This window comes from Fundulus heteroclitus, unplaced genomic scaffold, assembly GCF_011125445.2.
Source record: "Fundulus heteroclitus isolate FHET01 unplaced genomic scaffold, MU-UCD_Fhet_4.1 scaffold_57, whole genome shotgun sequence".
Classification (NCBI taxonomy): Eukaryota; Metazoa; Chordata; class Actinopteri; order Cyprinodontiformes; family Fundulidae; genus Fundulus; species Fundulus heteroclitus.
This window is the reverse complement of record NW_023397000.1, coordinates 343,101-358,577: the sequence shown is the minus strand read 5'-3', so window position 1 is coordinate 358,577 and position 15,477 is coordinate 343,101. Positions and strand designations below refer to the sequence as shown.

General features: G+C 36.8%; 2 protein-coding genes across 4 annotated transcripts; one reads left to right on the top strand and one right to left on the bottom strand.

Moving 5' to 3' along the window:
* The first annotated feature begins 2,753 nt into the window (after positions 1-2,753).
* Positions 2,754-11,312, top strand: LOC110368257. 3 transcript variants are annotated; one of them, XM_036133067.1, is made up of 12 exons: positions 2,754-2,896; positions 3,178-3,467; positions 3,548-3,646; positions 3,743-3,803; positions 6,494-6,551; positions 6,778-6,989; positions 7,250-7,346; positions 8,023-8,185; positions 8,534-8,637; positions 9,444-9,588; positions 10,339-10,462; positions 10,637-11,312. In XM_036133067.1, exons 1-12 carry the CDS (start codon positions 2,866-2,868, stop codon positions 10,789-10,791), a joined length of 1,539 nt encoding a protein of 512 aa, XP_035988960.1. In that variant the 5' UTR covers positions 2,754-2,865; the 3' UTR covers positions 10,792-11,312. The 3 variants fall into 3 exon arrangements, with proteins under 3 accessions (XP_035988960.1, XP_035988961.1, XP_035988962.1); XM_036133068.1 differs by lacking the exons at positions 2,754-2,896; positions 3,178-3,467 and having other exon boundaries at positions 3,476-3,646; positions 3,730-3,803; XM_036133069.1 differs by lacking the exons at positions 2,754-2,896; positions 3,178-3,467 and having other exon boundaries at positions 3,476-3,646; positions 3,730-3,803; positions 6,494-6,553; positions 6,781-6,989.
* LOC105924612 lies at positions 10,647-15,184 on the bottom strand. Its single transcript, XM_036133070.1, has 7 exons — positions 14,689-15,184; positions 14,323-14,368; positions 14,110-14,201; positions 13,901-14,011; positions 12,869-13,139; positions 12,581-12,791; positions 10,647-10,725 (listed from the first exon to the last, which is right to left on the bottom strand). Exons 1-6 carry the CDS (start codon positions 15,060-15,062, stop codon positions 12,588-12,590), a joined length of 1,098 nt encoding a protein of 365 aa, XP_035988963.1. The 5' UTR covers positions 15,063-15,184; the 3' UTR covers positions 10,647-10,725; positions 12,581-12,587.
* Positions 15,185-15,477: the final 293 nt, after the last annotated feature.

Genomic DNA, 15,477 nt, shown 5'->3' with positions numbered 1-15,477 from the left:
ACCCTCAGCGGCCCAAAAGCAAATCCAGAGCGTGTGGTCTACTACAACCACACGAAGGTTGGCTGGTGAAGGATTTCCCTTCACCAGCTCCTTTTATGATTATTTCTGCACATCAGCAGCGGTGCGTGGACAGAAGTTTTTCTGTTTGAGCCACACGTTTATGCGTATAAACTTTTTATTGTTATTATCAGCCACTGCCCTTCAGTGTCAAGAGACAAGTTTCGATTCTAAAGAGTAAAGTTTTCCTATCCAGCAAACTTTATGCGTTCAGAGTCTGACAGCTTATTCAGCTGAAATTACACATTTGGCTATAAGTAACCCTACAAACACATTTCCTGAGCATCAAAATTGGGTGTGATAAAGAAATGAAATAATTAGAAATATTTTTAATAATAAATAAATAATATAATAATAATTTAAAGAGTGGGGGCTGAGGTGGTGTGGGGGGGAGGCAAGAGCTTGGAAGGTTATGTCGAATTTGAGTCATTAATTTTGACATAAAGGTTCTACTTAGGATAGGGGCTGGCAAAGCAGCAGACAAATGTAAATACTTCCATGTAGACATTTTTATCACTCTACAGTATGAATTTTTGCATTTTATAAGATATTTTATATTTTTTATGTCGTGCCCACGGGATTTTTAGACGGTTCAATACAAGAGGTTCAAGAAAATGGTAGCCTTTAATTATTATACATTTTAAAAAGGCACTTGTTATGTCAAGAGACTGCACCAACTGTCCCCCCAACCCAGGACACAAAGGACACGTGCAAACTGGGAATTTCAACAAAAAATAAATAAATCTTTATCCATAAAAAATGAAAATGTTCCTTTTCCAAGTCATCCACAGTTTACACGGTAAAACTGTATTGCTCCGTGGCTAGATAATCCATCCATAGTTTTTTCTAATAAATATACGGCTCGACAGGAAGCAAGCCTTTCAAAGTAAACTAACTTCACAATAAAATGGCCCGAACAAATCTTCTTACTGAATATGATAAAAATAAAAAGCAAACTTCATACAAATAACTTAAATACTTTAGATTTATGGCTCCAACACCACTTTTTCCTCTTTAAAAACTCTTAAATGATTGTTTTTGTATAATAACACCAAGAAAAATCTCTCTACAACTACACCGCGCTGCGCTAAAGGATCCTGTCTATTGCGCAATACGCGATTAATTCGAAAAACTCTGCAAATTATTCTTGCCCCTTCCGCAACAGGTTGCTGTCATAAAAATGGACATTGGCTACGACAGACTTCCCTATCTCCTCCGCTTATAAAGCTGTGATCTAATCTTGTTTACATGAAATAAGCCTGCTCTGGAGCAGGACAGCTGGCGCTTTGCTATGACAACAAGTGCAGGAAGGAATAGATACAAGATCATGAAATCGTCAACAATGAAATCCTGCTAACTGAGTTAGCGACGTACGAAGAACGGACCCCTGGTTGCATCTGGTTTATTTTTCAATTATCTGCACTACTTTCTCATGCTGTCTGCCATTTGCATGCTTATCCAAAGCTGGATGACTGAAGATTTTACTGCCTCTACAAAAGGTGCTGTTTGTCCACCAGAATGGAATTCTGGCATAATGTTGCTCTTGTTTATGCCGGGGAGCATACCGGGGCATATTCATGCCATATTCTGCACCACATCTCTGTGCGTTCATCATTCATTGAAACCAGCTCACCTCCTGCAGCTTTTTGTTTTCCGAAAACACAAACTTTTTTTTCCACTTCAGACTCGTTGTTTCTTTGGCGGTGGTGGAACACCAAAGTAATTGCTTAATGTAGTTTGCTTCTTAATATTTTGGCAGCATTCTTAAACAATGGCTCAGGCCAGCTCCACAGATTGGGCTCCTTATACATTTTCCAAAACATAGGCATGTAAATGAGCGTTACTGCATTTCAATCTGGTACGCTTTTTATTTTATTTTTTAATGGCGCATTAGCACCTGCTGCCCTTATGTGCACCTCTTTTATAAAGCACTTTTCAGTAACAAGACAATTCAGATTGATGTGCATGAACAAAAAAATGTTACAGAGGCAAATAGGACATAGGAAAAGAAAAATATTACATTTACAAGGAATAATTCAATTAAAAAAAGATTTAGCGGTAATTCACAATACATCAGAATAAGCACTTGGAATTTAGAAAAAAAAAGTATAGAGCATCTTAAATGAAATGTAAAAGGCAAAAACATTACTTGTTTTGTTTTGACTTTTTGCATCATTGCATCTCCATCCAGCATTACAAATGCTGCCGGACTTTTAGTTTCTAAATGCATTGTTGCACAAATGTCCTTTGCACAAATTCTGTACATACAAATGGTTTTTAAAAATACTCACCTGTACACTGTGACTTTCTCCTGCATTATTTACACTTCAATTGTTTACTTTTAAATCACTGCTGCATCTTACACTGTAATTTAATTTTACTGCAATTTACAAGCTGTATGCAATGAAATTTCGTTCCGTACGCACTCTGTGCATACAAAATGACAAATAAATTTGTCTAAGTCTAAGTCTAAATTAATCATGTGAGTAGGGTATTGTTTCAGCAAATGCCACGTTTTGGCATTTGCTGAATTACTGTAGGTAATGATTTGATTTCGATTTCGAATAAGTTGACTATTATTTCAATAATTAATCATGATAAATTTGATTAATGTTTTAGGCCCAAGTAAGTTAATGTTTTATTTTTCCTTTTGAATGTGTAGTCATTTCCTGGTATTTTTTCTTCGAATTCTGCAAAGGGAAGAAAACGCTTTTTCTCTCCATCCAGAGGGGTATCCACAAGTGGCAAAAGTGTAACATTGCATTTTTTCTGCTCAATGAAAACACTGATAAAACACCAAAAGCAGGCATGGAGATGACACTTATACTGGCTGGAATGGGTAACGTAGTAAATATTCCCTGGAATCTGCTGATCATTTACAGGTAGGATCCTCCCTTTTGACCAATTTATTTCTTAAATTATTATTTTAAGTGATTTTTGTAAAGAAAAAAAAAAAAAAAAAAAATTTTTTTTACAGATTGCAGAACTTCTGACCAGCCACTACCCAAAACTTGACAACTTAACAGGGGGCTGGCTGCTTTATAAAGCACTAGGTATTAAAATCTGTAAAACTGTTACAAACTGGTCTTTGTTGTCTTCTATTGTCTCACTCATTTTTAGGAGGTTCGGGGCAGAGAAAACTTTCACTTATACCTCCAGAGAATGAGGGTTACAATGGCACCCTTCTGGAATCTGTAACAGGAGGTGGGAAAAATCTGATCTACATAGTACCACTTCAGGAAAAACTTGATATGTCCCCTCTTCCTTTGGATGCCAAAGAATTTAAAGGCATGCCCAAGGCATCATGCAAAGTTTGTAATGCTACCATGCCACTGCAAGTCTTGGCTGTCCATGTTAAAACATGTGTTGACCTCAGATCCTCTGGAGAGGAATTTGAAATTCCTAACACGGTTAAGGTAAAAAAAAAATACATATGCAATATCCTAATCTTTTATCTTTTCCTTTCTAAGTCTTGTTTTCTTTTAGAAAGTCTCATCATGAGATAAGTGCTGATGGAGGTACTCCAGTTGCATCGACATTAAGGACAAACAACACAAAGATCCTTGAAACTTCTGAAGGGACACCTATGGTAAAGCAAGACTAACTTTAGGATTATTTTTTTTTGTGACTGGTGCTTTTTTTATCAACTTTCTTTTATGATTTTTAATTAAGGCTGTTTGTCCAGTATGTCAAGAGGAATATACACTGGACGTTTTACAGATCCATGCCAGCTGTTCTGGATAGAGGTGAGTATCTTCCTCTCTCTCTCTGTGCATGTCTACTATGAGAGACCCCCCCCCCCCCCAAAAAAAAATCCAAGAAATCACAAATTACTGCTGCAAATAAGTATTTCAACACCTATGAAAATCTATTTTAATATTTGGGTACAGTATCCTTTGTTTAATGATAATTTAACTTTTTTGATCTCACAATGCAGAAATTCACTTCTGCATTTAACCGCAGAAGCAGTGAGCAATAATTGTCCCGTAGCCCTTTCAAAGCTTGTGGAGGTCTACAATTTTGTTTCCGGTGTCTTTGGTCAGCTCTTTAGTCTTAGCCATGTTGGTAGTTAGACTCTTACTGGTTGTGTGGGGTGGACAGGTGTCCAGCTAACCACCTCCAAGAGGTGCGTCTAATGTAGAATAATAAGTGGAGTGGGGGTCGACTTTTTAGAGGTGGAATAACAGGTGTTTCAGGGCCAGACTGTTGTGATCGGCAGATGTTGAAATACTTACTTGCTGCAATAACATGAAAATAAATACTTTAAAAATCAGTCATTGTGATTTCTGGATTGTTTTTTTTTGTGGATTATGTCTCTCACAGTGGACATGAACCTAAGATGAAAATGTCAGACCCTTCCATGGTTTGTAGGTGGGATAACTTGGAGGGTGTTCAAATACTTAATTTACTCACTCTATATATATATATATATATATATATATATATATATATATATATATATATATATATATATATATATATATATATATATATATATATAAAGGGCTGGGCAAGTTAACGTGTTAATTTCGCGTTAACTCATTAGACTATTAACGGCGATATTTTCTTTAACGCGCGTTAACGCATGTTGCTCACATGCTTTTATTTTGTGAAGGTCTGTTGCTGCGGTGTAGGGGTTTGAATCAGAACAGTAGGTGGCGATAATGCGCCAATAACCTCGCTGTCAGCCAAACCTCGGATTCAGAGTAAGAAAGGTGCTGGCCGGAAAAAAACAAAGCCGACATGCGGAAGGCGGTGTTTCTCGCAGGAATAGCGTACCGCGCACGTGACGTCACCGTCTCAAGAGCAACGCCCCTTTTGCCGCTTTGGTAGGGCATACAGGTAGAGAGCGCCCGTAGCAACCAGCAGAAACAGCGATATGACCGACTTTACAGCCGTTAAACTTTTGCAAGACGATGTCCCAGGCACACGGATTACTGGCCGCACTGTGGAAGAACACACCAACGTTCAGCTCAAACGATGGCTTGAGTGTCGAGGGCTTAAAAAAAACGAAAAACGGGCCGAGTTTATCGAACGGTAAGCTTTGTTTTTTTTTTTCCTGCGCGGCGGTCATGGCGTCGTCGGCCGTTTTGTTTGTTTGTAATTACCGTCCAGGGATCGGTATATGTTTAATGTTTGTCTTATTTGAAATGTTTTTGAGTAAGCTATCCTGGTAGCAGGGTATCAAGTTAGCGCCTGCTACCATGATAGCCTATAGGCTATCATGGTAGCAGGCGCTTCAATATTAACATGTCGGTCACCAAAAAACTCTTACCTGTTCACTACTTGATGTCGCTGGAATTGGGTCAGGATGTTCTTATGTTGGGCCCTTTCCTCCAACAAAATGCTTGCTACATATGTAGGCCGACCGCACCGGTGTACCCAGCGCACACATTTCTCCTTGGCAGTCTTGAAGAAAACATCCTTCATATGCGGCCGATCAGCGTACCTCGAGTCGCTGTTGCACGTTCCATAGCAACAATGTTTAAAAACCATGGTCTTAGACTTGGAAAAAGCAGTCGTTTTACGAGTAAAACCAAGGGTAATGCACAGCTCTTTTACAGCAAAACAGCGGTGGACTATGCAAGCTTGCCCTACTGTGTACCACGTGATGTGACGTCATCGTGACATTACGTTTCTAAAAATAGCTCGCTCGCGGTACGCTATTTGCTTAGGCGAGGCGGTGAGTTGGCGGCCGGAACAAGTTTTGTGCGGAGCGGAGCGGGGGGGGTCTGCTTAGACGCCGTTAGGTAAGGTTGCTTCTCGCTTCAAAGTATCCATGTGTTTTTGCCTGTTTTTCCCTGCCATTCACTATATGCACGCGAGAAAGCAACAACAAAAAACCGCGTGTTAACGTGAAATAAACACAAGCAACGCAAGCATATCGAGTTAGCAAGCATTTCAGTTTAAAGTTCTTCCAGCATCGAATATGACAGAAACAAGTTAGTTGTAACCACTGCCAAGTTAAACTTTGGTATTGAACATAAAATGGTAATGCTGCTTCCTGCGGTTACCTCAGAAATTGCCTGTTTTTGGTAGATTTTTTCCCCATAAAGAGAATTCCCTGTCAGTGGCAATAAGCTTTAATTTATTATTATTGCTATTTTTTGTTTTACATGTTAAAGTTGAGCTTTACGCTAAATATGTGTTACTGATAAGTGCTACAAATGTTAGAACACTTTTGTTCATATGGCAGCAGAACATTAAAATAAAAGTGCTCTTTACACTACTTTTAAATTCATTCTTGGAGTTTGTAAATACAATGCGATTAATCGCCGCGATTAATCGCGATTAAATATTTTAATCGTTGCCCAGCCCTAATATATATATGTATATATGTATGTATATGTATATATGTATGTATATATATATATATGTATATGTATATATATGTGTGTGTGTGTGTGTGTGAGATGCAACGTTTTTTTTTCTTCAGTGTTGAGGAAGCATCTGGACCAGACCAGGTTCACAAATCAACCGGACGTGGAGAAAAAAGGTAACCAACCCATTATGAAACTCTTGAATTTTTGTAGTGTTTTTGTTCCTGCTTGCTTTAACAACCTACATGAAACTACCTGAAACAATATGCTAATATATTTAAATTGCCCATATTCTGTCTGTGAAGCATACAGCAGTACAAACACTTCCAATAGTAATTATGTTCTTTATTCTAAGATTATATTTAACTGTATCTTCTTTTTCTTTTTTCTTCTACTGAATAAGTCTTGATGATGTCATAAAAGAAATCACAAATGCAGTATCAACCGATGGAGTTACCTTTGATATTGCTGTGTCTCGCAAAAACATGCTGGAAAGAGGCATTGCGCAATGGCAACGGCAAAAGAAGACATCCCCAACCAACCCACTGAAAGTCACCTTCATAGGTGAAGTTGGCATTGACACAGGGGCCCTCCGTAAGGAATTTTTGACAGGTATATCATTATTAATTATGAAACATCCATTCTGAATTTTTATGATAATTAAAGAATTAAGGTTCTTTTTTTATTACTGGTCTTATTCTCATCACATTAAAAATAAGTGATCATAATTATCTATAACTGTATTTGTATCTATTGTTTTTCTATATAACACTCTTGATGTTCAGTAATTTTAACATTAAAATATTAATTTCTGTAGTTCCACAATGTCTTTATTTTGTTTTTACTAAAAGCATATGATGATGTGCTCTTAGAAATGGTTTCAGGGATTGAGAGGCGCTTCTTTTTGAAGGGAGTTAATGGCTGCGTACCCACGTATTCCTTGTCAGATTTGGACAAAGGTCATTTCCGGTATGTACCTAAATGTAATTTCTGTTTACAGTGATTTAATTTTAATTTCATAGCCATGTACAGAATGTGAGAGTTTTAATTTTCTATTTTTATTGTTCCAACTTGAAAATAGGTGATAGCTTAAAGTTGATTGTAACCTGGTAAGATATTCATAGATAATAAAAGAAAGTTTGTAATTAGGGTTTTAATTTACACTGTCTTTTTAGTTAATGATTATAGGTTAAGTAACATCCTAAATTTTTAACAAATTTCATCTGCTGAAAAATGTTGCACCACCCAACACAGTTTATAATAAAGTGTAAATAAACCCAGATGCCATCCAAGTGAGCAGTGCTAAGAGTGGGTTAAGCATGGTGTGGTCAGGGCTGGAGGATGCGGCAGTTCACTTCATTTTAAGTAACATGAAAAGTAAGAAGAGCAAAATTAGTACTTTCTACATTCAAGAAATTGAAAGGATCCATTTACCAGGATAGAGTTTATAGGCCCGTTTAGCCTACACTTTTTTAACCGAGCCGAGACCAGTCCGGGGCTCGATCACCGAGATAACTCTTGTGTGTAAACGGTCAGCAGAAAATTTGATCTTTACTGATCTTGAAAATTTGAAAAGCATAAAAAGTGACTATAGGTTTTTCTACTCAAACATTGTTGAATTTTGATTTTGTTTCACATTTTTCAGGACTGTTGGTGAAATAATGGCAGTGAGCTTGGCTCAAGCTGGACCAGCTCCAAACTTTCTGATGCCTTGGTGCTACAGATTCTTGTGCACGGGTTCACCTGACTTTGAAAGCATGGGCAGAAACGATGTGGTAGATGAATACTTCATTGATCTTATATCAAAGGTGAGGACACTAAGATAACTGCTAAAAAGAAGCTCCAAAAAATGAAAAGTTAGTTTCATATCTAGTCTAACCAAAACTATTGTATACTATGAGAATTTAGCAGGGTATACATTTCATCATTTTCAGGTGAGGTTTATTAATATGTCGTAAACCTTTACCACTAACCATGATTCCTCCATCTGCCTATATGCCTTTGAGTCACAGTTCCAAGAGACAACTTCCTGAGAAATTTGGCAAACTAAGATCCATAAAGGAAAACAAACTTTGAAAGCAGGCATGCTGTGACTGTAGTAATTATTGGAGCTTTCAATAACCTTTTACTTTTATATGGAAATTGTTTTATGTTAGGTTGAGTCTGCCAATGAGACAACCCTTCTAGATATCACTGAAGACATCTTGAACTGTGGTTATACAGGAATTATTCTTTTGGATAAAAAGGAAGAAATGATGCGGTACGTGTATTGTCCTATGTTTCTTTTTGTACAGTATGTTGTTACACCACTTATAGATTACTGATGAAAATTCACTTCAGACCTCTTGTGTTGATTCAAGTGACGATGCGCAATCTGTACAAGCACTAGCCTTAGCCAACCAGATTGACTTATGTCATATACACTGTTTATCAGGATGCTAAGTAGCTGGTATAGTACGATTTTGATGGTGGGATTTACAGGGTGAGTTATGGTTACAGAAAAGTGCTGCTGCATGAGTAATGAGAGTGACACATTTCAAAGTCCCACCTCCTGCACTGTGATTAGTCTGGTCTGTTTTGGCCTGGAGGAAATGGCGCCTTACCAGAATCATTTACGGGGTAAATCAATCTGGCACTCTCCAATCGAGAAGGTGCTTTTGCGGTAACCAGCAAAGTTGTTACTACTCAATGTTTCTAGGGTCTAAACTAATTCTTGAGATGCAGTATTTATTGAATAGATTTTTTTAGATTATTTTTATATAGAGGCATGGATAAATCACATATTAATGGTTTATCAATTTTCCCATTTTTTGTCTTTATGTGCCCTTGATTATGAATATAACTCTATATTTTTGGGGGAAAAAGGTGATTAACAAACAACTTATAATGACATTTTTTATATTCTCATTACTGTCAGTTATATGCAAACTTTGTACAGTTTATCTAAACAATTAGATCCCCCCGATATTGCAGAATCTGTATATTTTTTATTTGAAAAAAATATGTGAATGGAATAGTATTTGTTCTTTCAGCAATGTTCAATTGTTTACGTCTTTTTCTTAACAGATCAGTTGTACTTCATGCAAATCTGAGGTTGCTCCCAATTTTGCAGCAGCTAAGGAAAGGGCTCAGACTCTATGGCTTGTCAGATATAATGAGCACATACCCAGATACTTGCCAGCCATTGTTTGTGCCAGGTGTTGAAATGAAAGTAAGTACACTTTGTGTTCTATCTTAAAAGGTGTTTTGAAATTGGCTTTTGTGTTTCCTTGTGATGACCCCTCCAGCAATCTTCAAAATGCAAGAATAAACAAATTATAGTTTGTCTTTGGAATACCGAATAATACATAGAAGTGATTCTTGTAGTTTTTGTACTTGTGCTTAAAGTTTTCATTTCTTAATATATCATCATGGGGTTAGAGCAATCCACTACAATAATCACTTTTATGTATTATTTAGTATTTCAAAGACAAATAATTTCACTTTAAGCAGATTTCCCTAGTTGATATTATATATTTTTTACTTTCTTTTAATTCATGCCTGACCTTTTTTCCTGACATGTAAAATGATTTGTTAGGGAAACGTTGACTTCCAATAAATAGTATTAATCATTCTAGTGTACAATTAGCACTGCATGAAAGATGTATCAAAAGGCAGAACACATTTTAAAAATGTAAGACTCATCTTTAACTGTTAAGCGCTAAGTATTTTTTAGAAAACAAAAAAACAGTTAGGGGGGTCCCTGTCATCTACCACATTTTCAGCAAAGTCAACAGGAGGCTGTAGTTGTTCAAAATGCCTTTTATTGAAGTGTAGAATTACTTTTAACAGATTAGTTAGTGTATCTATAAAATGAACATTGATATTTAAAGTAATTGGCTATATCATTTTCACAGTGCAGAAATCATATCTATACATGTGGTTATCTAACAGCAGTAGCTTAACTTCCTTCTCTTGACAGGCAGATGCAGACTTCATCATCTCTGTCTGCCAAGCTGAATTCAGTGAGAAGGGTTCTAACAAGGAACAATCTGAGGTCGACCTGATGAATCATTTTCAGGATTTTCTCCAGGAACTCGAGCAAGGTAGTGGCTTTCTTTGTTTTTGAAAGTTGCTAAGTTACACATTTTCTATGATCCACTTACCAAAATGTTTTGACTTTTTTTCTTCCTATTTTTTTTTTTAGCTTTTTTCAACATAAATGGAATGTTAATACATAACATTATAAATGAGGTCTTTGTCACTTGTGTTTCTTTTAGGTGAATCCTCTTTGAGTTCTGAGAATGGCTCATCCCTGTCTCCAAGCGCCTTCTTGCAGTGGATTACAGGACAGGCCCATATTCCTGTTCTGCAAGAGGAGAGGAAGAACTTTCAAGTGAATGTGCAGTTCCTTCATCAGTGTGAATCACAATAAGTTCAACACAAAATATGTTATCCTTCTGTGGCCGCATGCATTAACACCATAACATTCCCAGTTCAACACATGCAATCATATGATGACTTTAAATGTGTTCTTCTCGAAGCATTCCATATGGGTCAGGAATTCACAAGAGTGTAAAAGTTACATTAACACCGGTTTCTTGGATCTGATTAAGTAGCCCTATGTGTAATATTCTGTGTTCTGTTCCTGTTTGTGTTATGCAAGTTATTTTACTCTCCTGTCTTAAGTTCTCTGGCTACTTTGAGTTTTGTCTTGTCTAGGTTCTTGTTTAGATTGTTTATTGTTTTAGTTTACCCTGTTGTGTCATTCAGTTTTATTCTTGGCTTTATCTTCTGTTTTAGGTTTGTACTTTAGGGTTGTTTTGTTCCTTATCAAGTCTGGTGTAGTTTCTGTTTCTGTCCACTTGTCCTGTCAGCTTTTTTAGTTTAGGTTTGGTTTCTGATCTGTTCTTGTTTTGAGCCTCAGCACTGATGTCTGGTCTAATTACTTACTCTGCACACCTGCCTAACTCCACCCCTGCTGCAATCACCTCTCACCGGTTTCACCTGCTTCCTCCTCCGTATAAACTGTTGAGACCAGACATCAGTGCCAGGTCGTCTTGTTGAGTTTATGGGTGAGTCTCCTCCAGCAATATTCAGTTTATGTTTCGCTTTTGGATTTTTGACTCCCTTGTCTCCAGAAACCTGAGCCATCCTGTTCTGTCTGTTCCTGTTTCACCTGCCCTGCTGGACTGCTTGTTTATCTGCCGTCTTTTGTTTTGACGGTCTCTTTGGCTTTTCCCTGTTTTTGAAATTAGTTAATGAAAGAACCTGATCTGAACATCTGCTGGTCTGGCTGAATTCTGGGTTCCCTGCCTCTGATCATTACACTATATAAAGCATTTACATAAACTTACACAATGTTCTCCATAGATTTACATTAAGAGTTTGAGGTTTTCAAAAGTTTAAAACATAGTTGCTACATTAATTTTACTAGTTCTAATAATTGGTTCTATGATTTTGACAGTTTATAATGCATAAGATTGTAAAAAAGCACATGCTTATAAACGGGGCTTTAACTGATTTGTTGTCAGAATATTGTGTTGTAAAATAACCGCTGATCTGTTTATTAAACCTGGTATGTATAAATGATGGCAGAAAAAATGGTGGAATATGAAAGGAAGGCAACCTTTACAGAATGGTAAATGGATTTGGATCCGTTATTATATCCAGACTAACACTAATAGTAATAGTTCAAATGTTTTATACATTTACAAATGTAGTAATATGTTCTGTATAAACCTTAAAATGATAAGCTTACAGGACTGATGTGTAAAGGTTATGAGCTTAGTATTGTCTGAATGTTTATTACAACTTATTTGCTGAAAAGAGTAATAAAGACATCAACTGTACCTACAATCTCTTTGTTTGGTTGTTAAATCTGAATTAGGCCTACTGCTGAGTATTGTGAAATGTATTTAAAAATTACATAAACATTGTTGATTGAAAAAATCATTCCAAAGACTTAATTTCAAGCTGAAAAATAATGTTCAGCTTTATATGGGACCTTGCTTATGATAAACAATTGTTTTTATTTTCTCATTTGATTTACTAACTAAACATAACTGAGTCATTAGAGTCTCTGTCACTTAAGACACTGATGTATAAATGTACAACGAAATTATGGGTTCGTTTTTAAAAATATTTTTTGATAATATTTTTTACTTTATTTTTTTTAAAAAAAGGTTAAACAAATTTTAACATTTTAATATATTTGTACTTACATTGTTTTTACTGGAAGATCTGAATACAGCGACAGAATATGTCTCGACCATAAGATTCAGAAGGGGCTGTGGGATCCACAATGGCTTGAAGCTCTCTCATTTCGTGGTCATTTAGAGGAGAGGGAAATTCAGGAACACCCAGCCCGGTTTGCTCATCAGTCTCAACATGGTGTAGAGCACTCTCCCAATCTATGTTGAGGTCTGGATGTTCCTACATTAAAACAACATAGATTTTTACAATTTGTAAAAAAATCTTGTGTAAAAACTGAGTACCATTTCTGGACTTACATTTACATCCTCATTTGTTCTGCTGTGTAGCAGTCCTAAGTCCCACAACTGATGGGGAGTCATGTTACCCTCTGTGCGTAGAGGGTGATTGTTCCAACCCTCAGTAAAAGTTTGGAGGTCTCTGTGAAGCCGGGGAAGGAAAACAAAGTGCAGCAGGAAGATGTGCAATGTATTTGAGATGTCTAGTAGCCCATCCTCTTCCAGACTGTGCAGGATCTCATAATAGTTTTTTGTTACAGCCATCCATACATCCCGCCACAATCTCTCAATCCTGTGAAGGAGATAAATGTTCAATATATTAGATGGAAACAATTGTTTGCATTATTATACAGAGCATAGAGTGGAGCTGTTTTTGTAAAAACCAGACTAATCCCACAGCAATATCCTTTCAGAGGCTAAACAGTATTTGTGATTTTAGTAATTAAATTTGACATGATGCCACTATAGGCATTGCTACAACAAAATGTATCTTAAAGTTTTGGTCATTTATGCATGTTTATGTTCCGTAATGGTGTTTTTTAGACTGAAGGCTGCCTGGACTCAGCACAGCAGTCCTGAGTTCCTCTCCTACCTACAATAGTGTTTTTACCTTTGACTCTATGAAAGGTAAAGGGATAGGAGCTTCATGCTGTCTTGATAAACCTGTCTGTCCACAACACATCTGGGCCCTACTGCTCTTAGGATTGCTCTCCATTCTCATTAGCCTCACAAGCATGCTAGATACAATCTCCTTTTTATGTCATCTACAACTACTGCCTTTCTGTCCCAGAGAACAGGCCTGCATCAAGTGATCACCTAAATTTTGTTGTTAATAAATCTTTAAAACATTTCCCTGGTCTCCCGAGAGTGGTTTTGCATGTGGGTAAAGGCCCTAAACTCACAATGACGAGTGCTCTATCTTTTTTTTTTATCCATAGTTTAAGTACTCTGATTACTGGATCTGTTCTTTAGAAACCATCTCAGCATATAGATCTTTTACACAATTTGTATGTAAAGAAACAAAACATACTTGTGGTAGATCTGAATATTTACCTCTGATTGTGGACACTCTTACCAGAGATGAAACTTCCTCTATCAGTTCCTTGCACAGTAAACATGAACTGTGCAATATCTAGGTTCTCCACACCTTGATCACCTCTGACCCTAGTAAATTGAAGAATATGTACATATTTAATAATAGTCCTAACACAATGCCAAATTACTGGGATTTGTTATGTAAAGATGCAATGTTAATATACTACCTGGAAGGCAAACCATTTTTCTCACATGAAGACAGAAAAAACTTGAAGGCTGTCGATGCCTTGTTGTTGTTGGCAGCTTCTAGGTACATAACCTATAAAAACATAAAACATTTTCCACTTCAATTATTGTATCAGAATTTGTAACATTAAACCTGTAAAATTAGGATCATGAGTGTTACCTTTTTGTTTTTTTTCTTAATAAATGTACATTACCTTTCTGGAAAAGCCATCAATGCCCCCAAAAATGACTATGTTGAACCTATGAAGGAAAAGATAAAATCTGAAATTAAATGTTCTTTAAAAAAATATAGAAATGCAGGATTTAACGATTAGCCACAAGTAAGCTGTATATTGAACTATATAATACAACTTCCATGATTAAATAAAATAATTAAAAATTAGTGTATGTAAAAGTTTCTCTGAAGGCAGGGATGTTTTTGTTTTTAACTAATAACCAAAAGTAATGTTGATAATTGTAACCAACTTAAATCTATTAAATTGTAGATTTGTTGAATATACAGCGCTGGAGTAAAGAAATGTGAAAAGGGGTTCCAAAGCGCTATAAATTAAACCACTTACCTTATGAGTTTGTGGTTTGTGTCCACATGAACAAGTGAAAGTGGTGCTCTTACTGAATAACTTCTTCTCACAACACATCCTAACTGTGTTAGTCGAGAAAGAGCCCCCGTGCCATCCACTCGGTGCATAGATGCTTTTACCCTGCTCCACTGTATCCGGTGACCTAAAGACCTAAGTCTTCCCATTACAAGCCTGTAGCCAAGATGAGGCATCTGAGCTTTGATGCTCCTCACTACATTATCGAGCTCCTCATCTGGCATTGAGCTGTAGGAGCCTCTCACAGAAATTCCAAACTCCATCAAGCGTCGAAATATTGTACGCTCGCTTACTCCTAATAACTGTGCAATACATGGGATTGGCAACTGGGTCTCCATCAGGTCTTGCAGCTTTTCCTTCTGAATGCAGAATTTAGGTCGTCCTTTCGCACCATGCACTACCTCTACCTCACAACATAGAGGTTCTTCAGTCTCCACTTGAAGTCTAAGTAAACTGCACAGTTGCCATATGGCACTTAGAATCGACACTGGAATAGCAACATGCTCTGCCACAGCTTCAACTAAAACAAGTTCATGAGTGCACATGAAATGAAGATAGTCCACATTTGTGTCAGGGTGGCTAAGCACATGTTGCATTTTGCTCAGCAATCTCTCCAGAATTTGACGTCTCAGCAGAGTCTGTAAGAATTATAGAAATTAACATAATTATTCTGAAGTAAAATTTTGGAAAAGTAGAAACAAGTATTTGTTTCAAAAGGTAGGTAAAAAAAGAAACTTAGAATGTTGGATAGTC